Genomic DNA, 27,498 nt, shown 5'->3' on the forward strand with positions numbered 1-27,498 from the left:
CTGCAGGTGGAATGGCAAGTGTTGAATACAGCTACAGTAAATCCAGGAGATAAAAGAGCCAAAGAAAGCTGGTAAGATGACCAACAACTGGTTTTAGGAATAGGGCGATATGAAAAAGATCTTTTTCCAAGTGTGACCTGTGCTTAGGAGACAGAACTGGGGAAAGCCTGCCAAAGACAAAGACAGTTTGCCTCCATGTCTCAGGAAAGCACTCTGACTTGCCTCTTGGAGAGGAGGAGACAGGAGACAGGATACTAGATTGTCACGAGTGCCATCATTAAAATGTTAAATGTAATAACTGTAGCTCTGCTCACTTTAGAGCTTTGCTGAAACTTATATCAATTTCATTTTCATTACTGAACCTTTGTGGCATTGTGACCAATTCAGTGCTAGTCTGATCAATAAACTACAAGAGAACATAACCATTCTTTCAGGACAAACGTATAATACCATCATAAGGTTGCATGGTGTAGTTAGCTTCCACTATTCTTTCTGTTTTATTATATACACACTAGATGGAAAAGTGTGGACAGACAACATTCTTTCGCAACATCATAAACTAAAGGAAAGTGAGCGTGTGACCTCCACAGGACTGTTTAAGGTCAGCATTTAACTCGAAGTTTATTTCCCCAGTGCAGTTGATAAATTGGTTCCCTCTATAATTTCTTCTGATAGAGTGCCTGAGCTCCAACCTGGGGCATAAGGTTTATAGACCTGATTGCTCACATTTGTCTTTCTGCAGATCTACTGTGTAAATCTGAACCTGGGAGAGCAAGACATGGGTTTGTCTCAGTTGGCTGTTCTTACGTGATGGTGGAATGCAAAGATGTACTGTACTCAGAGAGCCGCTTTGTTAAATGTGTAGTTTTAGATAAAAAGAAAGTAATGTTATTTCCTTAATTTTAGGAGAAAACTCAATTATAATGAAGACTCTTCAACACAAACAGTGACCAGACACTATGACTAATTACATTTTCTATCATCTTAGCTGGCAAAATTATTCTTTCCAGCATATAAATAAGTAAAAGCATTCGAGAAGTATAGTGGCACAGTGAATTTGTCAATTTTTTTTTAAAATTTGAATCAAAACTGCCCATCACATCAATTTGGAAGGTTATTCTGGTATAGAAGTGTTGCACCTGTTTCATTCTGAGAAACTTATTACAAATTGATCACAAAAACTGTAGGCACGTGTATATAAAATAAAACAGAATAGACAAAATAAAGTCACAATATGTCTTAAATATTTATTAGTTAGATCTTAGCAGACTTTCAAGTCATTTACAATTGAAGAAGGCATTGTTCTAAATTTCACTATCAAAAAGTGAACCTTTCTAACCTTAGATGTGCAGCCTCCTGATCGTATACAAGACAAAATGGGGGGAATACAAAAAGACACAACAGAGCATAAGTTCTGGCTATTAATTCTTACTACTGTATCTATAACCAGTAGTCAATGATGCTCTGTCAGAACTAGGACACGTAGTATAGGAGACACAAGATTGACCTATACAAGGCTTCTAGATTGACCAAGAATGTTACAGCAGTCCCATTGAGTCTGCCGTCTGACAATAACTATTGTCTGAAAAGGGGAGTGAGATTGGAATGGCTCAATCATTTTAAAATTACAAAGGTCGTCACAGGTGGAACTCACCACCTGATTAATATAAAAAAAACATTTTTTAAACTACAGATGATCTAAAATAAACAATTTTCTCTGCTTTAAAAACTTAGGGGCACAAAGAGATTCTTACCTGGTTTATCAAGCACTCCTATCAATCCTAAGAAAGGAGACCCTGTTTTTGAGGAATTTGACTTCAGCCAAGTCCATGATTCACCAAATTCAGACACTTCTCCAATCTAGCTTTCAGCTCTTCAACGTATTCTGACACACACATACTGTATAGATGCCTGCTGTCAATATACTGTAATGCATACGGCCACCATTGTGGGTTGTTAGAGCCGGCTTACCAGAGCAGTGACGTCACCGCCCTTCCCTGTGAACAGCAGGGACCGCAGCCGCCGGGCTGATGGGAGATTTCCCTTTGGCTTAAGTGGCTGGGTCCCTGTTGAGTCATGCCGGAGGCCCGGGTTCGAGTCCCTGATGGTGGGGGGCTGACCTGAGGCGGCAGAGGCGAGGGCACATACCCACGTGAACCCATACAGTTTAGCAATCTCACCCACAGTCTCAGTATCCTTAATGATAGATTAAATGAAATTCTGATTTGGAATATTAGATAATAATAGATAACAGTACAGCTTTGGATTAGATCTAGAGTCAATAGAGCTAATGAATCGGCAGAACTCACATAGTTTGGGTGGGATAGTTGCTTATTGTTTTTGATGATTTAAAATAAATGAAAATCACATTTAGTGGAAACTTAATTTCTGTCTTTGTAACCTAACAAAACTCTGTGCACCCCATTGAAACATTATTTTTTACATTTACATTTGTTCATTTGGAAAATACCTAAAAAAAAACTAGCCACACACTGTTTCCCTGGAAAGTCTCACAAGAAGTGTCATTTGTTATTTTTGGTATAGTCTTTATAAAAGTAAATCTTGCTCACTGTGAATAAAATCCAGAAAACAACAGAAAATGTTGGGCAAAGGCACAATGGATGAAAATTTCACAGCCGAAAAATGAAAAGCTGAGGAGAAAATGTGCTCTCTTTAGGAGAGTCACAGATATCTAATAGTAACAAATCCTTTTCTGGGGCAGCATGACTAGAAGGATCTGTACACATAAACCTGTACTTAAGTTGTTTTGTGGAGGTATTTGTCTAGCTCAGGATGGATTGACCCAGTGATTTTACCCTGCCCTCCCTTGCTTGATCCTAAACATTTGCTTCTTTTTTTTTTTACCTTGTATTTACCTGTGGTATTTACTGGCGCATGCTGTACAACTGAACCAGAGGCTGGAAATATAAACACTATCCCCAGACGATCTGGCGTGATAACCATCACCTTCAATAACCTACTATCTTATAAGACGCTTTTTCTCACCCTTAACAGAATTTTTAGATTTTGTTGCTCCCACAATGTTACTGGGTAAACTTTCTTTGTCTTCCCCGTGTGGAATGCAAAAGGTATTGTAACAAAACCAATCTCTGGTTCCAGCACTCTGATGTAATCTTATCACTACAGGCTCCTGTGGTTCATCACAATGCCCACTATAAATCAATCATATGTACAGTATATGTGGAACTGTATTTACAACCAACATCCAGGGCATTTCTTTACCCAAAGTGTTAGGAGTATGGAATACACCACGTTGCCATGCTGTAGAAGCCAATACCTGACATCTTTCAAGAAACAGTTGGACGGGTTCCTTAAATCAATTATCTACCAATTATCAAATGGACTAGGTGGGCTCTAGTTCTAGTGCTCATTTAGAACCTTACAGTATGTCACTATATTCTGATAATCTGGATTTTCAGTTTTCACTATTTTTTTGTTTTCGGTCTTCTTCACAGGACTAACTGGTGCAAGTTCCCCAAGGAGGGTACTGAATATCATGCTTGCGCAGAAGGAGAAATCTTAAACTTTATTTGAGAGTCTCTTCTGAAGCACTACGGTATAAATATTCATTGTCTGTTCATCCCCAGGCCAATACATTTTTAAAAGTTACACTTCATAAAGCAACAATGCTACTGTACAGTATGTCCATCTGCTATCTGCCAAATTGGCTCAAAATTGGCTCTGAGACCAGCAGGGAAATCTTAATCCTGTCTAAAGAAATTATCTTACAGATGTAACATACTGTGAATTAAGGCTACATCTCTCTTCTAAACTAGTATGATATATGCAATGTATATTTGCTTCCTCAAACAATCTCTGTGGAAACAAAGCTACAGTATTTTGCATATGAAATAAAAGCAAACATCTGTAAGCATAGTATCTTTCAAGTCTCTGAAAAGACTACTCCCTTCACATTAGCCAAAGATGTCTACTGAGTAAGCTTTTCTAATTTTGACAAACACGCACTACAACAGAACCCAGTTGTGTGACAAACAACAGTAGTGCAGTCATCTTTAATCACGAAAACTTTTTTTTCTGTCAAAAAGGTGAATTATTTGCTAAAAGCTATTTCCTCGGGATTCATGTGTGAGAGCTTTGCTTTCCTAACTTCTGTTGTCTAACAATAACTTGTTTCAATCTAATTCTCTTTAGGTCTGTCACAATATCCTTTTTACCTTTTATCTGTACAGAACATTATACAGAGAATAATTCTTTCCAGTGCTTACTCAGTACCATGTGATATGATATCTACTGTACACTGTATAAGATGTCCCCCTAGATGTGCTACATTTTCATAACCTGCAAATCTAACCTAAAATTTGTAATTCTTCAGTAAGTTCTTTATAAATGTCCTATTTGGCATAAAGCATCACGGATAGCGTGTCCGCTTTTACTATGATACCGCCACATTTCATGACTGGAATTGTTTACTACATTACCAAGGTAAACGTGGATCTGTGTCAAGTGAATTTGTTCACAAAGGACACAAAAAGATTAAAAAGTAGAAAATGAAGTTAGTGGAACGGTAACATCTTCAATAATCTATGAGGTTGGATTTGTGTTGTTAAATAACTAATTTAATAGGCTTTGGCAATACAGTGTACCTTAAATGTCACTAGACATATGATTATGTTCCACCCATCCATTTTCTAACCACTTGATCCAGTACAGAATCACAGGGGAGCTAGAGCCTATCCCAGCAAACAACACTCTGGATGGGACATCAGAAATATTAAATTAAACTTAGTAACAAGCTCTCTTATATTCTACTGCATATTGAATAATTTGAGGATACTGTACAGCTATGCAGTTATATGACTTTTATTGAAAATAGAAAGATGTTCAATCATTGTACATTGCGTTCCGATTATGACCCTTATACTTAATTAGTTCTGTTAGTTCATACTGTAACCCTTATTTGTATCACTTTGCTTTGTTACTGTCATACCAAAGTCTATCAAATGTCAACTGCATAAACTGTACAGTATGTTGAGCTAAACCAAAGATCTATTTGAACAAACAGATTAGGCAGTAACTGTTATATTTAACATTTATATATTCATATATTTAACTATTTAACTGTTATATATAAATCAGTCACAAAACCAAATGCAGGCAACCTATCAGGTCCACACCCTGCAGCTACTACTATCATCTACTTTCCACAGCCACCCTAAGTGTAAATGATTTGAAAATTGTGTTTTTTCCAGTCAGAGTGCAATTTAAAAAATTTGAAGTTGCAATATTTAGAAAAGAAAACCTTTTCAAAACATAGTTATTTCAAATCCCTTGAATTTAATAGTGCTTCCGGATATTTTAGCAGGGCTAGATAGCTCTGTTTTAGATCAGTTAATTAAGGGAATGATGTCAACATGTTTTATTTGAAAATTATTAGAATCTGAATGCAGTCTTTGAGGTGGGAGCAGTACAAAAGAAATATGAGCACACATCCTTGCAGTGGGGTTCCTTGGTGTCACTTCCACTCAGTATGTACTGGCTGAGCATTCACTTCCCAGCTATCTACCTTGATGCAGGAATGAGCTCTGCACTCCAGGAATACCATGCTGCCATGAGTGTCAGAGAACAACAGTCATCTAGCTTCCCTGAATTCAATCAGCTGTGAGTTTAAACTACTGATAAGGTTTGCAGTCTGTCTTCAGTTCTGTCCAGCAGTCCACTTTCCGCCCTTCACAGATTGCCAGGTGGAATTTATGTTGTGTTAGATGTTACTGAAATGGTAGCTTCATTTAATCTGATGTTTTCTTAGTCTCATAATCATATTTATTGAAAATATAACACATGCTATATAAACACATCATACACAGTACATAGCCTAGATACCATTTTAAAATGTAATGTGGCTGTAAAGTTTTTTATGTATTAAAAGAGAGTGACATGCAATGAATGGAGAACAGATGGGACCTACAATCTTTTATTTTTCTTTTCCTGGAAATTCTCAGAAAACAACTAATTTATTGAGGGACTATAAATGAATCAAAACAACAGAAACTGTTAATATTGCAATTTCCATTATGTTAGGTATGCACTACCCAATACTGATAATGTATAGTATCAGATTGACCAAAGTAATGTCAGAACAAGTAAGAGGAAAGTTACCAAGTTAAAGAATTCCATGAAGTAATATCCACATCTATCCACCAATTACTATCATTGTTTTTGCAAACTACCTTCATTTAGATGCAATTATGTACACTGCTATTGTGAAAGCAATCATTAAAATAATATGAAAATGTTTCAAGCAGTGCATATCTCAACAATATAATGGCAAATTCAATATTTATAATTCAAACATGTTGATCTAAATATAGTTGTAGCAGTAATATCAGTTGCATTTCTTTACATTAGTATACAACAAAGTCATGCAAATCATTATTCAAAACTTTTTAATCTGGCCTGCTTATTTGTTCTTACATATATTTTAGAGCTATTATGTATAATAAATCTTTTTTTATAATTAAATCTAAAATAAAAGTACATATTTTCTAATTACTATTTATACACAATTAGTAATATAGTAGTTCTACATACTATGTGTAATTAAAAAATGTTCTATAATTATTATACAGTATTGTGACATATCATTTGCAGCTGTCTTTATGGTAACAACAACAACATCCTGTCTCAACAAAGTTCAATGAAATTGTTTGTCACTAGTGTGTATACATGATGATAAGCGCAGGAAAGCTCTAATAGGTTAATAAATATTTAAGACTGTAGTGATTTATCTGACAACCACATGCAACTGTGGTACTTTAAGGATTCACTGCACCACCCGGCAGGGGAGGGGGGCCCCGGGTTGAATTGGACTCCAGGAGTGCCTGATGACCGACCCAGAGATAGGGCTTTAGACAGACCCAGAGACAGGACACCAGACAGATCCAGAAACAGGACACCAGACAGACCCAGAGCCGAGTTGGACACCAAGGACCAGAAGCAGACGAGAGCAGAAAAATGAGTCAACAGTAAATTAAAGAACACGAAGGCAGGAATAAGCCGTGTGGCTCGAAATTCTGAGGAACGTGGTCCATGTATACAAGTATAATACGAGAATCGCGACAAGTAGCACATTTTCTCATTCTGTCTTTTTGTCACTTTCTTGCTTGTTGTTTCGAGCACGGTCCACATATACAATTAATCTGCTCACAATGTGAGGGAAATGCACAACTAGAAGCGTATTTTCTCTTTCATTTTGTCTTGATTTCTCCTTCTTGCCTGTTGTGTGAAGTACGATCCATGTATTGATTGTGGAAAAATGCGAGAAGAGGTATGTACAAGAGTAATATGATTTAAAACAGCTGGGTGAGATTGGCTTGTCTGTCTTTATGGCTGAACCTGACCCTAATCTCCCAAACACATTAAGAAATGTTCTGCAACTGCTCCAACTGCAGCTGAGTAAACTAATAGGGAAAAATAAGATTTGTCTGGAAGAAACTGGGGTCAAATGACTCATTTGTAGCCCTTCCTTAGTTTTTATGTTCTAAATTAAAGAAGTAACTTCTTTATTTATGAAGACAAAAGAGGTATTATTTGCAAAGTTAATTCAATAACAGTTAGGCCTATCCATAAATCAAGTCGTAATGTTCAGTGGGAATACCACTGGTTTACAGTGGGAGACACACTATTGACGAGTTACAGTTATAGAAATGAAAATTCCAGAATATGCTGAGAATATTAAAACAAATGTACAATATTCTCAATTATTCTGTTCCTTATTTATTTTTGACCTTTGCAAGTATACTACAATGAAAGCTGAAAAAAACATTGTACGTTTATCAAATTTGAGAACATCAAATTCAACATATCTTAAAACACTATGAAAGCCTAATTCTTGACGTTTTATTGTCATCATGAATTTATTCGCAGTCATGAAGGACATGAGGCTGTAGCCCACTTTTATCAAATATTTTTACAAAAGCTTTTCAAAACTTAGTCTCTTAGTCTTTTGGAATGTGTTAAACCCCAACCCCAACCTATTGTTGTGCCTGCCTTTGTTTATCCTTGATGCAGTTTTTACATGTTCAGTATGATGGTAAAGGTTGTCCTACCTTGCACCTTAACCTGGTTTGTGTATAATTGGGGACCATTAGGACCTTCTGCGTAATTTGTCTCACTTGACAGTCAATCACAACATGATCCAGTGCCAGTGGCTTTGTTCCAATTCCTTTGAGTCCAAATATGTGCTCTGTGCCATCTGTTTCATTCTGCAGAATAAGTCTACCCTGTGAAACAAAAAGAAAAAAGAAAAAGTTTCAGGGAGAAAGTCAGTGGCAAGTGTTCTGATAATGTGGTGGTAATGAAAATCAAAAACAGGCCAGTCTCCAGGGCTTAAAAAAAACTTGAGGCTTTATTTACAGTGCAAAATAATAAAAAAACAAACTGAATATGTACAAAGGTAAACAAGGAGACAAAAACAAAACACAATTCACTCTTTTCTCAAATCCAAAAGCTAACTAGATGCGTATGCCAATAATTAAACAAAGCACTTTGTAGCTCACTCAAAACGATTCTCCATGTTCTCTCAACTCTTACTCTCAACCAACCAGCTTCACTGCACACAACCACCTAAGCTTTTAAAAACTGAACCCATTCAATTAAATACAGGCCAATATCAGAAAGGTCAACACGATACATAGATCCTATATGGTAGAGATTCTGTAATATGGATGCAGAAGTAAAGCAGACAACACAGAGAGAGTACACAACACTAACAAAGAAATGACACACACAGTGTTGAATAAGAGCTGAAGTTACTTCTGTTTTGCCACTGAGACTGACGTGGGATTCTGGAATCAAGTGGGTAAAGTATAAAGAATACTTATGTATTCTTAAGTCACAGTATGTGACTTTATTGTCACAGATTAAAAAAAAGTGGTCAATAGAGAGAAATGGGCTTTTCTATACAAAAATATAGATTTTAAGAATATAATCTAGGAATTAAATATAAGAGATAAATGTACAAAGTTTGAAGATTGATTTAACTAGCTTTATGACAAACCCATGGTGCCACTTCTTTGGACTTTCAAAAGAATTAAAATCCTAACGGAAACAGTTTTCTGGCACATTCAGTGCTAATTCGAGTTCTGCATCTTCTGTACTAGGGGGTGTGTCTCAGACAATGCGTTAAATCCAGGGTGTGAACACATGTGCTACGTAGGTCTTTGATTTAGATCAAATAGATTGATAGCCCTTAATTGCTGGAGTACAATGTGAAGTTTGGGGGAGGGGTGTATAATACAATTGTGAATAATCAGGCTATTATGATGGCACAATTCCTCAAGGTTCTTAAGGGGACACTTTTTTGGTGAATTACAATTGACATTTGGGCTAAATGGCTTGATGACTCTGAAGTGTCTGATAGTGTTTCAAATTTACATCGTTACCGTAAAAAAAACAACTTACTGATTTCACTTCGATTTTCATACAGTACATCTTCCCAAAAAGTCCCCCACATCATCACTAATGTATTTTTCTTGCTTTATTTTTAGAACCTCCAAAAAGAAATGTGGTGAAAAATTCCTCCACCTTTTGTGTTTGGCCCTATGTTATAAAGTACAGCATAGGGAGAATCTTACCAAGGTAGTACATTGGGAAATGGGTCTGAACATCAAGGGATACCCCACTCTTTCTCCAGCCCGCACATAAATCACTGATGGACCGTGAAAGTCTTTTCCTTCAATAACACCATGGAGTTTCCAGTCCTGAAGTGTCTGGTTAATCTAGAGAAAAATATAAGTCCAGAGGTTTTTATTCACTACATTTTTCCATCTGTTGTTAAGGATTCTTAGATACATTTTAACACCTTAGCATCACTAAGTAATTGATTTGTCTTTATTACAAATAAAAATGTTTGCATTATGTAAGGTCAGCAGACAGTTAACGTTTATTGAATTACAGTTTTATATTTTGACACCTCAAAAACAAAACTTGTAGAACTTAAGTATTATATAAAAATGTATTTTTCAAATATTTCAGACATCTGTAAACTCCCCATTTTAAGTTGTGATGTTACAGCAATTTTTGAAAAACTGAATCTGAACAAACAAAATTTCTCATGAGTAAAACACACAGGATATTGGTTTTCCAAAAAAGCTTCACATTAGTTTTTAGTAATGCTAGCAGAGAAAACAATCTATACAAATATGCAAAACAAACGACTCATTGACAATAACAGACAATATAAAAAATAAAAAATGCTTCCCCTATTAATAACCACTTTAGTAATACAGATTCTTAAAATATTTAATGTATCGATAATGATTGTTGTTACTGTTGTTACTTTATTAATAAGTTATTACAGTGAATCTTCCAATTAGCACTCTGTTAAGTGAAGATATCCAGGGAATATAAAGTGCTTCATGAGTCACCAATATATAAAAATGACTTTAAGATACTGTCAAAGAAGCCACCAACCGGATTTAACAGAAATAGGAGATCAAAGTTCACTGAGTCCTGCCCTAGGAAGTCAAAATTCAAGAGCCAACTATATTATTTTCTGGAGGGTTGTAGCCCTCACATCTGTTTCTGACATGACTGAATAATCGCTCAAAGCTGTAGCAGGCTTCATATGAACTGAGTGACATTACATACAGCCCAACAGGAAATTCCCATAGGCAAAATTCACTGAAAATCTTACAGTCCAGCAATTACATTGTTTAGTGTCCTTTTTGAATATTTTTTATTAGTGGTTTTGTACAATTCTATTTATAGGTGATACAAAAAGCAAACAAAAACTTCATTTAAAATATTCTTCAGCATAAATCAAGTCGTTCAATAAAAAGTATGTTCTACAATATCTTATGCTCATACTGCACATTATTGTTATGATTTCTGTTTGGAATCTGTACCCTCTGAAGCATTTTCAGTTGAATTTCTGAAAAAAATATTGATGACAAAGCAATACTAATGTGTTTTTATCTGGCAGAAACAACAGCAGTTAACCTTCATATTCAAAGTGTTTGGTAACAGGCTGTGGATTTGTGTTAAAGAACATATTTGTTCTTTGTTGCAGGAAATATTTCAGTAAGACCAACTTTCCAAAAACGCCTTTCCGCCTATAGTTGACATTACAAGAACAAATGTTATAAAGACATTAAATGCAAATTGTGAAGAATAATGAAAAATACACTTATTTATAAGACACTTGTTTTCAGGAAGGAAGTGTTGACATAAAAAGTGTCCTATACACTCCCAGGAGGGTTTGCTAATCCATTATGCAGTAGTAAAACAGTGAGACAGCAGAAATGAAATAAGAGGGAAATACAGAAACTGAGCTGCTAAATACAATGTAGATAAAGTGTTATCAATAAAATGGAATAATTTCCTTAGATATGCGTGGCATATGGTAAGAGCCCAAATCCGATGCCCTCATTTGACCCGTATCCTCAGCTCTCCTGTGATCCTCCAGCCCACAACAAGCCTCAGATCCACTGAGGAAAAAGATTAGTCTGGTGAATTGCTGGGTTTGAAACTCCTTCCAAGCTCCAGGGGGTTAAGTCACTGCAATGGGCTCATATGTCAAGTAATCCCTGTTACATTAAACTACAGTAACTCCTGCCAGGGGTACTGTTTTCAAATCACATCCCGCCTGGATTAGACGCAGTGCATGAGTTGCTCTAAATTGGGACCAAAATTGATAACACGGTGAGAAGAAGAACTGTGTAGCCTTAGTTGACAGAGATTACAAGTACAACAAAATACACCTCCTTTTTGTTGAACACATGGACTGTCATTATTCACACTAGGGACATCCTCTTGTTATCAAGTATCATGTACAGAATGAACAGGGAGGCTCAAGGACTTGACTCTCCTTGTTTTGATCAGCAATATACATTTTTATGGTGGCAGGTGGAAATATAATATGATCTTAAGTAATGATTATTCATCTGTTCCACTCAAAGAATGTCAAATTCCTTATACAGTAGATTTTAACTCAATATAAAATTTTGGAATAGCCATGAAACATTGCATTACTACTCAGACTTGAAGATTACTGTATCTATTTATTCAAAAGACTCACATTGAAAACACCTCTATCACAAATTACACTGCTATTTCCAATTGGCATATGAGAAAATAAAAGCACACATTAATGTTAGTTTAAAAAGGTTTTTTAAACAAATTATTCACATTACAAGCAGACACAGGAAATCCAGTAACTGGCTGTTTATTTACCATTGTATTGATCTCATCCTTCCTTGCCCACATAGCAATAATTTATTGAAAATGTAACTGAGCTTAATGAGAACCATAAAATGAACCTTAAAAGGGCTTGCAGCATATCAATTCACTGCAATTTGATTTGTTAATCAAGACTCCTCCTTGCACAATCCAGGCCCTACCTCATCATGTAAATTGTTCATCTTCTTTCACAAAGACACAGGATTAAAAAAGCAAACAGCAAATGGATTTCACAGGAGATATTAGAAGGGTAGAAATGCCAGTTAAAATGTTGTTATTCATAAGAAAATAAGAATGTTTACAAACAGGAGGAATCCACTTAGCTCTCTTGTACATATTGTTGCTAACAGTTTACATTTAAGGATCTGATCAGGCTGCTTCATCGGGGACAAATAAATCTCAGATTTTCATGTTTCCAAAGCAATCAAAATACAGCTAAAATACTGTACATAAAAAGGCTAAGCTCATTCAGTGTGACTGAACTACACTCCCTGTGTGAAACTATCTCAGTCTATTTTCACTGAAAAAGACTTACCAGTGGGATATCCTGAGTGACGGACTGGAGGGCAGGAGTTACCATCTCCAGCTCTCCATCCGTGCCCACGCCATGGACCATGCATTCCACAAGATGCACACGGACATCACGCAAAGACCGGAGAACAATCTGACACAGGTACCTCCCCGGTAACTTTGCCTGAAATTTCAGGGGGAGGGAAACTACATCACAGTCTAAAAAAAAAACAGAAAACAACAAGATGTATCATTTTGAACTTCTCCACAGGGCTTCACTGGCTCACCCATTTACCTGTTTGAAGAATCGTGGGTTGCTGAGCGCCATACCGGTGCTACCACTTCCTTCTGAAAGATTTTCAGTCTCTACACGTGTATATTTGTGTTAAACAGGCAATTTAACAGTTTCTTTAAAAACATGTAAAAATAACACTCTGCACTGGCTTGTGTGAATGTCCCACGCTAGAGGACAGAATCAAGAAGATTTAGCACCCTGGGCAGGTGAATGTGACCAACTAAGCACATGATTTGATCAATTAAGTAATTAAGTAAGTGAGAAATGAAAACGAGCCAGCTCTGCAGTCCTTGAGAACTAGAGTCACCTATCCTTGTATTAGGTACAGTAACAGTGAACGAACAGAGCAGATATACATTCAGTCCTCTCGCCAAAAGTAGCAAGACATACAAGACTGGTATTTTTTAGCAAAGTTAACGTTATTCAATGCTTTAAGCATTGCATTGATTTAAGATTTCTTTTGCCATCATATGACACTTTTTACAGAATAGGAAACATGTACAGTATGTATTTGTGCTTGTTTGGAATGCAGGTTCTACCTCCTGCTGTGACAATTAATTCTACAAGCAAGAACATCAGAGATGCACTTGAAAAATGGACGCTTGGAGTCTAGTCTACTGGCATTGTGGGTTATAGTTTATTTTAAATAAATCTGAAAATACACTTGATAAATAACAGCATCTTAATAAAAGAAAGCTTGACCGGAACAGTTTTGTCAGAAAATAAATAATGGCTTTTCATTAAAAAATGTTGTTTACCAGTAGAGCCTGTTAGTGAATTTAGGCATGGACAAGATTGCATCTGAAAATTAATGTGACTAATATTTAAATACAGTATAGTAGAAAGCAGCATTATCACTTGACATTTAATTCTTATTATTAAATGCACCTTTGTGCATTTAACCTTTAAGACAGGTTTCTAATTTAATTATATATTGTAACAACAGCGCAAGGGAAACTAATCTCAGGACAGTACACTTCTCACAAAATATTTTTTTAAATATATTTCCTACAGCCTTGGACAATATTCTTAGACACCATTGTTTGCAATGCAGAAATGGTCAAATTCACAGTGATATTACCACTGTTAGAGCAATTTGCTACAGTATGTACAATATATAACATTTCAATTAATTTTCAATATTTTGAAAAAAAATGTGCTAAGATTTTTCCTCCCTTTTCACTTATTTTCTGTGATTTATAAACATTAAATCTCAGTCCAGGAAAAAAAATACTATGTTTCCATTATAACTTTCATTGTGAGAAAAAAGACTAAAAAATAAATACCTTAAAAATGTTATCTAATCAGTTTTACTTTAATTTTAGTATATATTGTTTTGTGTAATGTTGTCAGTTATCAACCATTCTTTTAATTTATAATTATTTTCTATGTATATTTAAAATTCATATTCATAAACAAGCTCTACTCAAGCGAGATTTTAAGAAAATAAGGTGAATGTAAACAGGCAGCAATGCAGTTTCAGTCAATTTCTGCAGTCAATTATCTTGCCTAGCATTTTCCCCAACACAACTGCTTTTAATTACTTACGTGAAATAGCACAAAATGTGTCTATCCAAGCAGAACCAAGAACAAAGAATCTGATCTTATTCTTATACGGTAATTAGGAAACAATGAAACAAACAAAAAGAACTTAAGAATGGATATAACCAAGATGAGGCCATTCAACCCTCAGCTGGGATATCTAGCTCATTTGGTTTTTCAGTAAGTGACTCAATGATCTTATCCAGATGCTTTTTTAAAAGAATCGAGTGTATCAGCTTTAACAACAGGGATGGTCAGCTTGTTCCCTACCTTCTTATTTTTAAAGAACCACCCCTTGTTTTCAGGTTGGAATGTATTTTCTCAGAGTTTCCACCTGTGTCTTCTGGTTCATGAGTCACTGTTGATTCACGTGGTTAATTGGTTGATTCACTGCCAATGTGTTTGAGGACTTTGAATATTCGAATCAGGTTATTATTTGAAACAGGGAAAGAAATGCTGAGGAAAGTTTCAACTTATTACATTTTAAAACTGAATATATGATGTTTTCTCATTAAGATGGCGCACTACTACTGTATATATGGCTTTTTTTGACACTGCAGATCATTTTTGTGTTCCACCCTGCATCTTAATACAATGCGAACCATCCCAGAGGAACTGAGAAAGAAAGCAAGCATTGACAGGAAACTTTTGACATTAATACACAAATAAACATAATTTATAATAATAAATGCCCAGCTATCTAGTTTGGGGAAGCCGAAAGGAGACTAGGATACCGCTTCAGAGAACGTTAGAGCTGTGAAGATGAAAGATTTCTCCAAGCCCATAGTTTCTCATTTCACCTCAGACAGTCATGATCACACTGCTCTCTCTGTCTCTGTTCTCAAAGAAGGGTTTCTCAATGCCCATAGAAAGACAACAGAAACGAAACTCATCCTGGAACTAGTTTCACACCTTCCCTCTTCTCTCAATGACCGACTTGTTTTCGTGTAATCTTCTCTATTCTCATGCCGGTTTTGACTTCACACCTTTCTTCACCTCTCTGCACTTGCACCTGAGTGGCCTCTCTGCCTCTCCCCTCTCCCAGCTTTTGTTCTTCGGTGCTATTTAATCTTTGCTGTCTGCCCTGTCTTTCTCACATCTGAAGAAGGCTACACAGCCAAAACATTGTTTCCTTTCTTTCCTTTTCAGCATGGAATAAACCTGTTATCTGTTCATTAATAAACAAAGTCTATTAAACGCCTCAGATACTACTTCTCTTGACCTACATTTGAAACCCACCTGTAAAGGGAATTTCATTAGCAGACAATCCAAGGTTTTTATTTTTTTTTTCAAGTTAAACAATTTTGTGACGTTTACAGTATAAGCCACTTGTATTTAACCACTGCTTCATACTACAGATATGTTGTGTCATGGAGATATTTGTTCAATATTTTGTTGAATAATTCTGTATTAAAATAAGGGAATTTAAATAATAGCAGGATGCTTTTTTTCTCAGAGGTTTGTAAGTGCAGTTTCTTGAAGAATCATTAAAGCATCTTCTGATAGCACAGACTGCATTCTAATTTTCTACATTGTATTCTATGTTATCTGTATCAATGGATTCCGATCATGGTCCTGTCTTATAATTTTTGTTCCAGTTGAGTTCTTAATCACAGGCTAGTTTATTTCAGTATTCTATTTAAGGCATGTGTTTAAATTTGCTCGCAGCTCTAACAGTTGAATGGGATTTATAATTGGTTTCAGCCTTGCCTTGAACTTTCCTTTATTCAAGCGTGTTAGCTGAAATGTACCCAAAGGGGCCCCAGGAGAAAGTTCTTTGTGGGAGTGCTTGATACAATGTAATTCCCACCTGTGTTTCCTCATCAAAACCAATTACCCATTAAGAGCTGCTTAACCAGAAATAACAGTGCAAGCTCTTCATAAGCAAGTTGAGGAGAAATTGCATGACATTTTTGGAACAATGCAATTGAAATAAAAATATTTTTTAAACCAAGACCAAGAAAGCAGTAATTGAAAGTTGAAACAAGCAGGGTCAACTAAAGGAATCAATTAGTAGCAATGATTACCAGCTCAGCTGGAATGGACATCGACAGACCCAGAGGTCTCTCAGGACCAAGGTGTAAAACAGTGATCTACAGTATATTAATAAGTCTGTAATATTATCCCATAAAAATGCAGTTTTATAATGTCCTGCAAAATATTTCATTCTAAGCATTTGCTTTGTCAATGCATTGAGTGTTTTTAAAAGATTTGTTTTACAGCAGTTGAAAATCTTTAACAGTATGTTTAAATGCAAGAGACTGCTGCGGATGTGGACAGAATAAGTTTATTGTTTTCTAGAATCAAGAATTTAATCAATGGTTGACTTTTTATGTTAGTTTTTCAGCATACATTTTGTTGTATAGGTAAGACTAACCCTAGATATCTACTGTATAAGGCATTAAACAGTATCATATGAGATTTGAAACAAGATTGTTGCATTTTTTATGCCACTCAGTGAGTAACAGTAACTTATCCAAATGAAATCATCAACATGGAATATAAGATGTTAGAACAGCATAACTTGTCTGACTGAATATATTCAACAGAGAATACGAGATATTCCATTACCCTTCAAATTTACTACATTAAAATCTAAAATTTGTAATTTACATGTAGTTGTAAATACAGTATAACATAAATAATAACATTGGCCAACAATTACGTTGCTAATCTATATGGGAATACAGTGCTTTGAAGCTTTAAAGCACCTAGTTTGAAGCATAAGGACAGAATTTACAACTAGGAAAAGCATATCCAGCAGCACAGAAGGTGATGCTTGACAAAGGTTTGTTGCAGTAAAATATCTCAGCAGTCCACAGTCTGTAACACTATCATAGTCTCTTACAGAATATCACTCTCAACAACTGAAGGGTCAAAGGAGAAAGCAATTTCAAAGCCTCAGTAACACAGAGGATCCGATTAGGCTGACTCTTGAATATTCAGGCCAGCTTATTGAACTGGTAGATTCTAATTCCCTTGCCCCCAAGAATGTAATTAAAAAGGCTTTATGTCTTCTTTAAACATTTGTATCTTGTCACAGGCTTATTCAATTGCTCTGCAGTCCAAATTCTGCTTTATTTTTAGAATAAAAACTATTTCTTCTACAGATGACTGTAAAAGGTTTTAAAACTGTTTGCCAAAAGAAATATTTGCCCTACAAATACAAATCCATTTAGCAAAAGAAACCTGACACCTTACTAGACATTAAAAATGCATGCAGTATAAAACAACCTCCATTTTAGGTCAAAGTCATTCCTTCAAAGAGGACATGAAAAAAACACAAACCACATGTAAAATTCCCTTTACAAAAAGATATTTCTATGAATGTGAAACTCAGACTGAAGCAGTTGGGAATCTCTACTGACTGTAGATGGAACTAAAAGATAACCCAAACTTTATAATTTGTTAACACTACTTGGTTTATATATATCCATATGCATCCATTTCTACCACTATGAACGTGTGCAGAATGAATATATTTAGTGAATAGTTGTATCAAAGTTTAAATACATTTCTCAAACGCAGTTCCATCACTGTAGTCTCTTACAATTAAAAGCCAAAATAGTGATGATGCCAATAAACAAATGTATTTACAATTTAACATTTTTTGTTCTTTACATTATTTTTCCATATCATGTGCTTATACTCCTCACTAGTTACTTTGTACCTAACCTGCTTATATAGATAAACCCTATGTAACCACTGCACTCACTTGTTTTTAAATGGCTTCATGTTGGATGCTTTAAACATCATTTTTGCAAAGGTGCTAAAGGGACTTAAAGAAAACAGCATTTGAGATCAGACTTTTTTTTTCTTCGGAATAGCAGATTATTTCATTAACTTTTTTTTATGTATCCACTCAGCATGGATATAGGAATCACCATTTACTCAAGACTTTAGCTTTTCAGCACTGACTTCTGTAATCCTGGTGGCGGGTGAGGATCTGTACACGTGCTCCACCAGCACACCCAGCTGTTAGAGCCATTCGCTTTTTGACAAGCTGTAAGCTCCACAAAATCTTACAGGCGAGTTAGTACTAACGAGATGAGCAGTGCCTTGATTTTGCCTACAGCTAGGGGACACTGGCCACCCGCCCATACTTTCATAGAGACACTCTGCCAAGCATGCGGTGGCACCTGGGGAACTGCAGTCACAGTCACCTGCTGAGGTGACCTTGTCTTGAATTAGCCTGGGCCATTAAGCTCAATGCATGCTCCAAGTGCAGTCACAGATTACTTCTCCTACTTAGATTTAAAAAATAAAAAGCAGAGAAAAAAACAGGTGAACAATTATACATGACAAAGGATCACTATCCGTATTAGATAAAAAAAAAGGTGTTTTGACCTGGCATTATCATTTCAGCATGTTCATTCATAAAAAAGACAGTGGAAAATAAGTGTTCATGATAACAAAATACATGATGTTTGTCCTCTTAGCTAGGTCTAAAGGCTGTAAAGTGAACTACTGTACATAAACATGCTAACCATGCTGAACAATTGTATGTTTTTCAGACATTAAGGTTTTAGAAAATATTTAAAGACCAGCAATTCATTGTTACCTTTAAAGTCAATGAACTAGACTGGGTAAGAACAAGTAGGGTAGAATTATGCAAATATTAAACTTACAATTTGAGGCATACTTGAAAGGAATTCCTGCCGTACAAATGAAATAGGTTTTTAACTCAGAGCTAAGGAGCAGCATGACTGCTCCAGAAGCTGCAGATAATTGCAAAGCAAAGTCATCTCTATTCCATTAAGTGTACATTTAGCAGGTGATCACCTCAGAAAATTCACTTTATATTTTTCATTGAACGCCAAGATAATATATTACTGGTGGAGCACAGGGTTATACACATTCAGTCACAAATTTAAATGATGATATAATTGAAAATCATGAATAGATTGTAGTTATCTTACATCTTTCCCTTTAGCAAGAAAAATAATTTTTTGAATGAATGTTTGGCACTAAAGAATCTGTTTCGTAGGGATGTATGGATTCATGAATTTACAAGTGGTTTATTCAAATGACATAAGAATAAATAAAACCTATGAAGACAAGGTTTAAAAACTTGCATCACAGCTACAGCTATGTCTAACAAAGTGTTCTCTGTTTGCAGAACATTATTCCTCATGAGGCTAGAGCAAGATTTGATGGAGGAGCTTCGTTCTCATAGTGTAATAAGACTTCCACTTTAATTAAAGCTGCAGTGCCTTCAAAGGCTCATTTTTAATTATGATATACAGTATCAGCACTACAGCAAATTGAAAATGAGCTCCTTTTCAGATCAAACAATTCAAACAAGTTTTGTGTTTCGATATATCTGACAAACAAAGGCTGTCATAAAAAAAGTCATCTCCACTCTACATTCCCTGTTCCCTACACACATTTCCCATTATGTTACATACTACTTAAGCTAGACTCCTTGGCCAAGATACTAAGAATCCCAACTGAATAATGTGTTGGGTCTCAGTGTGCAGTAAGAACATCTTGATCACGATGAGCCATGCAGTCCACGGTGTTTTGAAACATCTGCAGACCATTTCTTTTTCCGTTTGTCTACAAGAATCTGTTTTCTAGAAGCCTTCAGTGATGAGAGTGATAGTGTGGGGGATTGAATAGCACTGGTGCCACCAGTTCTCAATGGAATTAAGATCTGAAGATTGTTCCCATCAAGGAAGCTGATGGAGGTCTACCTCATGCCAAACACCATAGGATTCTGATCATTACATTCTGGCTGCCAAATTTAAAAGTGTCTCTCAACGAGTAAGGTCACAAGAGTTTCCATAATATTGCAAGTTTGCAAGTAAGTACAAATCTGACCAATAATAGGATCATTATATATATATATTAATTTTCAAGTTTCCAAACCTCTTTAGGCACACAGTATATCTCACCATGACATGACTGTGGTCCAAGCACCACCTACTGTATTTTAAAGACCCTCCTACTGCATCACACAACATTTTGGCTGTGGAGCCTTCCTCGGGTGTGAGCGACCACCCAAAGAAGGCTCCACAGCCAAAACATCGTTTCCTTTCTTTTCTTTTCATTATGGAATAAACCTTTAACTTGTTCCTATATGTTCATATATAGGACACTAATCTAAGTAGTTATCACCATTCTCTTACTCACATTCAAGCACTCTAGATAGATTTGCAAAACAGAAAGTTAAAATAACTTTTGAAATAGCAGGATAAAATCCTTATGTTAAAATTACTTGGCAACTAAAACCAGTCAAGTTATATGGACTGAACAGCATTTCATTTGCAAACATAATATTGTATTCGTACTGTATGTCCTTTTGAGGGAGTTGCTTCAGCTGGCACACATTTTGCAGTACCCAGCTGCCCACGTTCAATGTACAGGGAAAGGTTAAGATAAGATTAACTTAAAGGTTAAGTTAAGGTTAAGGGAAATTACACCAAGTTTTACATCTGTAGTTTCCAGAACATCTGGTCCATTCAGCAACACATATGCCCCTCTGTGGAGGAAGAGTTTGGATGCCCTTAGTGTTGCTTAACCTACCCTGGCTTGAAGACTAGCCCCTAACAAAAGCATTGCACAACAGACAAACTCTTCTCCAAACCTGCATTCCCTAGTGTCTGACTACGTTTGTACAAGCCAAGCATCTTCAAATGATACTAGTATTACCAAGGACAAGTGTAGCAGTGTTATGAAATTACAATAATGCACACAGTAGTTAAACTGAACTGTGATAGTGGATTTCAATCTGCCAATGTTTGCTGTTTTTTTAAACTTGAGAGGTTGTTGAGAGGTTGTTGAGAGGACTTGTTACTTTGTTTATTGAAACACCCTTATACAGTATAACCAAGAGAATCTAATTATTCTTACTCAATTTCTTGGCAGACCTAGAATGAATAGATACTGTATAACAGCATCAGTGCTTAAATGAAGTCAGTAAGAAATATTTTACCTGGTTCTTCTTTTTTTGCTAGTTTTGTTTAACCTACTTTTTCTGAGCCCATCATCTGTAAATTCTTACGTTGGTGGAATGACCTAGCACTGCCCTCTTACTAATGCAGGAGACTGTTGTCATTTTGGTAGTCTTTCAGCTTCAGGTGCATAATGAAGGCATAAGCACTGGAATACTGTACCTCGCTAACCCAGATATAAAGGTCACCTATAAATCTCTCAGACAAGGATGTATTTATTATTAATAGTTAGTTTCTGAACATTTATCTTTCAATGAAGCTTAAGGCTTGGCACTGTTTAGATACAGTACACAAGAAATTCTTTTCTAATTCATTCCCTGAGTTTCAATTTTTATTAAGTAGCTGGAGGTTACCTGCTTTTGGTGTAGCTCTAATGTGTACTGTGGTATAGTCTTTCACATTGCTACTTTGAACCTTGAGAGTAACGCATTCATGTTTCAATATAAGTATCTACAGTACGCATACTGAGGAATTTCATATACTGATTAAGAATACTTTCAGTGAAGAAGTATCCAATTTCTGTTTTCTGTGCAATTATGCATCAATCCATGAAAAATGTATTCTCAGAAGTGACTAAAAAGAGCTTAGACGAATTCTAAACATAGCAGATTCTTCTGTGCTACAGTACCTGTCAAACTACAGTTTGATTGATGTCATACTACACCTAGAGTACCAATATTTCTGAAAACAAAAACAAATACACAAGTCAACACAAATGTAACATTTGATACTTCAAATGCCAAGCCTGTCTAAAAAGATGAAGTGGTATACCTAGGCAAGCATGTGAACTAGTGGTCAGGGCTCTGAATTTTTTTACTGGAAGGATTCAGTTGCAAATCCCAAGTGAGGCGTATAAAAAATTAAAAAGTCTTTTCACTTACTGTATTTGAGATACCCAGGTCAAACAAGAAGACTTTTATTGTACAAGGCACTAGTAAGACTTTATAAGAGCACTGGGTGCTGGGTAAAATATATATTGCTGCTCTGGATATAATCTGGAGAAGAGTAACCAGGTTCAAAGAAATGCCCTAATCTGACAGACTTGAATAACTACATTTTAATTTCAAACAAGGAAGGGAAGTAGTTTAAGAATTCAAAATCTCCATAGGCATTGATAATGTGACCCCAATGAACTTCACAATCAGCGGTAAAATTTGAATTAGAGATGCAAAAGCAAACTACAAGGTAGTGCAAATTAAAAATGAGAAAGAGGGGCACCTAAAGGTTTGTGGGACTCTGGAACAAGATATCCAGTCATGCTGTCACAGCTTTCTCCTCTTTCAAGAAATGGCTGGATGAGATCCTTGTACCACTTTGCTAGCACAAAACAAACAAACTAGATGGGCCAAATGACCTTTGCAAACTTTCCTGTGTTATGAGATCCAAGTCATAAGGTACACCAAGATCTGATAAGCTATGAAAAACAATAGGTCAAGCACCAGCAGGGTTAGCTAGCGCAGGTCCTGCTTGGGGTTTTCCTCGTACCACCAGCCTGTTATTTTTATTTTGCTGGACGTGTGCAAGTCTGAGTTAAACTACTGTGCTGGACCTTCACCCAGTAAAGAAATTCAAGATGCTGGCACTTCCTTCTGTGATCATAGATTTTCTCTTTAGAAAATAGTCAGGATCAAGTAACATATCAAAAACAAGTGTGTATATCTCAGTTGGCGCCTTTCCCTTGAGCTTATTTAGATAGCCACTTAGAAGACATGTAAAGAAAATAGTTGTCAGATACTGTATGAAACCAAAAATGAACAACTCTTTAAATCATGTAAACACTTGAGCTAAACTCCTGATAAATTGCACTTGTTACCATTTCATAGAACAAGATATTTTAATATAAAATGTATAGTTCACAGTAGTAAATATTTAAAATTCAATTTTTATTTTTGTTTTTTTTTTCTGTAGAGAATTTTAAGCTTATTCCCCTCAGTATAAGACCAGCTAGTGACAACATTTACCCCATTATAGGAAGAAAATGAATACATGAAAAGATACAGTAAAATGAAGCTGTAGAAATACTGTAGCATTATCCAGAGTCATGTCAATTTTTATTAAAAGTAGTCCTAACGTGTTTTTAATTGCCTCACAAGAAAAGATTATTTTCTAATCTGTCAAAATGTATTAAATTAAGTGATTTCAATAGCAAATATTTAAATTGAGAGTACAGCTCCTGCAAAATAAATAGCAAAGATCAATCAAAAATAGCAATCTGAAATCAATTTCAAATCGAAAAAGTGCATCAATACAATGCTAGTACAGACTAGTGAAATCAGAAGAGTCATGCACTGTATATTCAAAACTAGACTATTGAAAATGGACTCTTTATGCTCATGATGGTTTGGTACATTGTAGAATTAAAGATTAAGTTTTATGATTCATATTCAGAAAAAAAAAATAGATTGTTAAATTACAACTACATTTTGGAGTGATATACTGTATAATAACAGTCACCCTGTCACATTTCTAACTTGATACTTGCAATTCTTTGTAGGTTGAGCCAGTGAAATATTTTTAAATGACAAAATAAAAAGGTGATTCATGTTATGGTACCTCGTAATCTTAAACCCCAGCTTGCAGCACGTCCTACATTTCCTTCAACATCGCATTCTATAATATTTTGGCGACCATGTTATGTTTGCTTACCTGTATGTGCTTGACAAATATGCTTTCAAAGGTTTAGTTTTAACTGTCAGGTCGGTGTTAATATTTAATATTTCTAGGCTTCTCACAAACTGTTTCAAGTTATATTGCAGTTTGATAAAAAGCACCTCTTCTTAGTTTTATTTCTGTTATCTCTCACTATTTTAGAGCAAAGCATCCAAGCAGAAAAGGCTTACTTCCACATGGAAGAAGCACTCTAAAGTCAATTAAAGTCCTTCGTCTCTTTGCCAGACATTGCACGGCTCATTAAGCTAAAAAAAATGGTAGACATCCAAGGTCCAATTCAGTGAGGTTTCATTTAGTTATTAAGAGAAAACACTGGATTCACCACTGCATTCTTTTACAAGTCTTCTGAGAAAGTCTGAAGAAGTACATTTCCCAAATTTTGTAGACAATTTAGATCAAACGCTGAACAGCTCTACATAGTTTTAAAAATAACGGTAAGCATACCACGTTAATTCTATTTTGTTTCATGCGATATTGTACTGTATATAATTTGAAAGGGATCATATTTATTGTTCTTCTACTTCCGATGGGTTTGTAACAATTAGAGGTGATTACCAATTAATGACTAGATGATATGTTGAACACAAAAACCTCTTCTTAAAATAGTTTAAAAAAACAAAATCAGCCTCTCAGTGACTTTAAATGAAAGAGCTCTTTAATTTTCTCATCTTAATGAGGACTGTCTGCTCAAAATCCAATGTGTTCGGTATCTACTGTACACTGAACTTTTACGTCTAACGTCCTCTCAGTATTATAAATCAAAAGCTGAAAAAGTATCCCAGATGGTTCAACGAATCAATTATGAAAATTATAATGCCAATGAAAATGCTTTACAAAATGTTTAAAAGCCTACAAGATCCAGTCAAAGATCCAGTACATGAATTGCAAGCACAAGTTAAAAAGGACGTCAGAAAGGCCATGTAGGAAATGGAAATTAATATGACAATGAAGGCTAAAATTAATCATAAAAATTATTTCAGTACTGGAACAGCAAAAGAACCTTTAAGGATGGAGTAACATACAGTATATTTGGGATAATAACAGAAAATTAAATATTTTCATTATCTTCATGAAACCATTAAATACTTATTTTTTCATTTTAGAAAAGCGAACCAGGCAAACAAACTAGACATTTTCTCAAACTCAGAGCCTAGAAGGATTTGCCATACTTTAAGGAGAGCACTGTATCGTATTTTCAAAGAATTTTATCCTCATTTATGAGGGACTGTGTTGTGAATGTCTGAGTATGCAACACTAGAATGCAAAATCCATCGCATATCAATGCCATTCAAACCTTGCTAATTCACTGACAGCATGCATAGCGTGACAGCAGTGCAGCAAAACACAAGATTCTGTGTCCTGTTCTGGGTTTTTTTACACTTTGAGTCTAATTTTAAAGTGTTTTAAATTTTAAATAAAGATTATTTCACTCAAATGTAATAGAAGAAGTAAAACAGTGACCATCTTTACAATTATTCTTAAACTGTAAAAGTGGATGTGTGACAGTGCTGAGCGAGTAACTGTACAAGTCACCGCACTCTGAAATCCAGACGTGTGCTGCAGCAGAGGACCAGGTCTGGTATGGTGGAGTTGTACTCTGGCTAGGGAGACACTGTAGGAGCTCAGAGCGACTGGGATTAAATCCCAGCAGGGGCAGTGGAGAGCTGCACTCATCATACAGTACATATTCAATTTCTAACGTCACATGGAGATGTGAACCAGAATGCGGAATGCCTCAAATTAGGAGGTGCTGGAGCTCAGCTCTGGCAAGCACTGGCCCACATTAAGCACAGATAGATGTGAACAGAGTCAATAGAATAAGTATGACCACACTTCATAAGTAATGTTAAAACCCTAAAACAAATACATCCTTAAACAATGAATTCTAAGCCTGTGAAAATATTGCTTGAATAGTTCAATGGAGATCTAAGGAAAAGAAGGAATGCAGCAATTTACAGACTGTGAAAAAAAGACCCCAAGATTCAGAAGAGAGACCCCAAGAGAGAAACAGTACACAAAGCTACAGGAGCACCTGATAAAAGACATTAGAATTGCCAGGATTGCAAGAACTGTAAAAACAGAGTAGTCTAAAAGATGGAGATTGATAATAGAAGAAGATGATAATGATATAGTAAGCATGTTATAATGAATGTCTCACACAGGTTTTACAACAGAAAATATCAATAGCATGTCCCATGTTATTGAACGAGCTCTGATAGTAATAGGTCATTTCATTGTAACTGACAATTAGGTACTACAGGGTTATTGGCTAATAAGCAATAAATAGCCAGTCTCTGATGGTATTTTCCCAATTATACATAAGATATTATTGATAAACCTCTAGCTAGGATATTTCAACAAGCACTTAGAATGGCTTAAAAATAGCAAAATAACGAATTACTATCACTAATCCACAAAACAGGGGACACAGCAGGAAAGACAAATCTCTTGTACTTAAGCTATCGGTAATATTTCAATATAACATTACCAAAAAACTAATATTTCCTATAACAACTAGAGAAAAAGGGTTCTGTCAGTAATAATGGGTCTAGAAAGGGAATATTTTAACTTTATGGAACTCTTCATGCAAACAGTAAGAACATGAGATAACACTGGAGCATTTGATATGATGATATACATCATCATAGCATCACAGAGAGCTTTGTTAAAGTTCTTCATAAAAGACTCATTATCAAAATTTAAACTCAAGTAAAGAATGGATATTAATCAAGAATTGGTTAACATGCCAAAAACAGTGTATCATTTTAAGAAGCAGAAATGCCAGTTGGGCAGATGTAAGCAATGGTATGCCAGATTGATCTTTTTGGGCCCTTTACTCTCCCTGATACTGTATATACTGTATACTGTATATATACTCAATAAGTTATAAACAGAGCAAACTAGTTAAATATACACATTACAAAAAAAACAGAGTGAGTAGCAAACACAGAAATAGTGGAAAGGAAAGTGCATAAAGACTCTGGAGTGGACAGATCTACTGTATGATAAATTAAATTCAACATTAATAGGTGATAAGTAATCCACACTTATATATGTAAGAACATGTTATACATATCACATGGGTGATTCTGAGATGCAGGAAGCTACATTACCCAGGGATCTTGGTGTTTTTGTACTGTCTATTCTTTTATCCTCATTAGGGCAAAGAATGGAAGCAATAAAAAATGCAAACTAAATGCTTGATTATACAGTAAAAGTGTGGAATTAAGCTTTACAATGCAGTAGTACGACCTCATTTAAAGTACTATGCCTAGTTTTGGTCAACACATCACAAAAAATACATTG

At 35.5% G+C, this 27,498-nt stretch overlaps 1 protein-coding gene across 1 annotated transcript in view; it reads right to left on the bottom strand.

Annotated features, from left to right (window-relative positions):
* The window catches only part of LOC148835680 (cilia- and flagella-associated protein 47-like), a 219,514-nt gene that overhangs the window by 97,950 nt on the left and 94,066 nt on the right, over window positions 1–27,498 (bottom strand). The window contains exons 46-48 of the mRNA XM_088913434.1: window positions 12,755–12,948; window positions 9,615–9,758; window positions 8,088–8,261 (exon numbers count right to left, since the gene is read on the bottom strand). Coding sequence (XP_088769560.1) covers window positions 8,088–8,261; window positions 9,615–9,758; window positions 12,755–12,948 — 512 coding nt within the window. The remainder of the gene's footprint in view (window positions 1–8,087; window positions 8,262–9,614; window positions 9,759–12,754; window positions 12,949–27,498) is intronic.

Source organism: Atractosteus spatula, chromosome 4 (assembly GCF_055471065.1).
Source record: "Atractosteus spatula isolate fAtrSpa1 chromosome 4, fAtrSpa1.hap1, whole genome shotgun sequence".
NCBI classification, from domain to species: Eukaryota; Metazoa; Chordata; class Actinopteri; order Semionotiformes; family Lepisosteidae; genus Atractosteus; species Atractosteus spatula.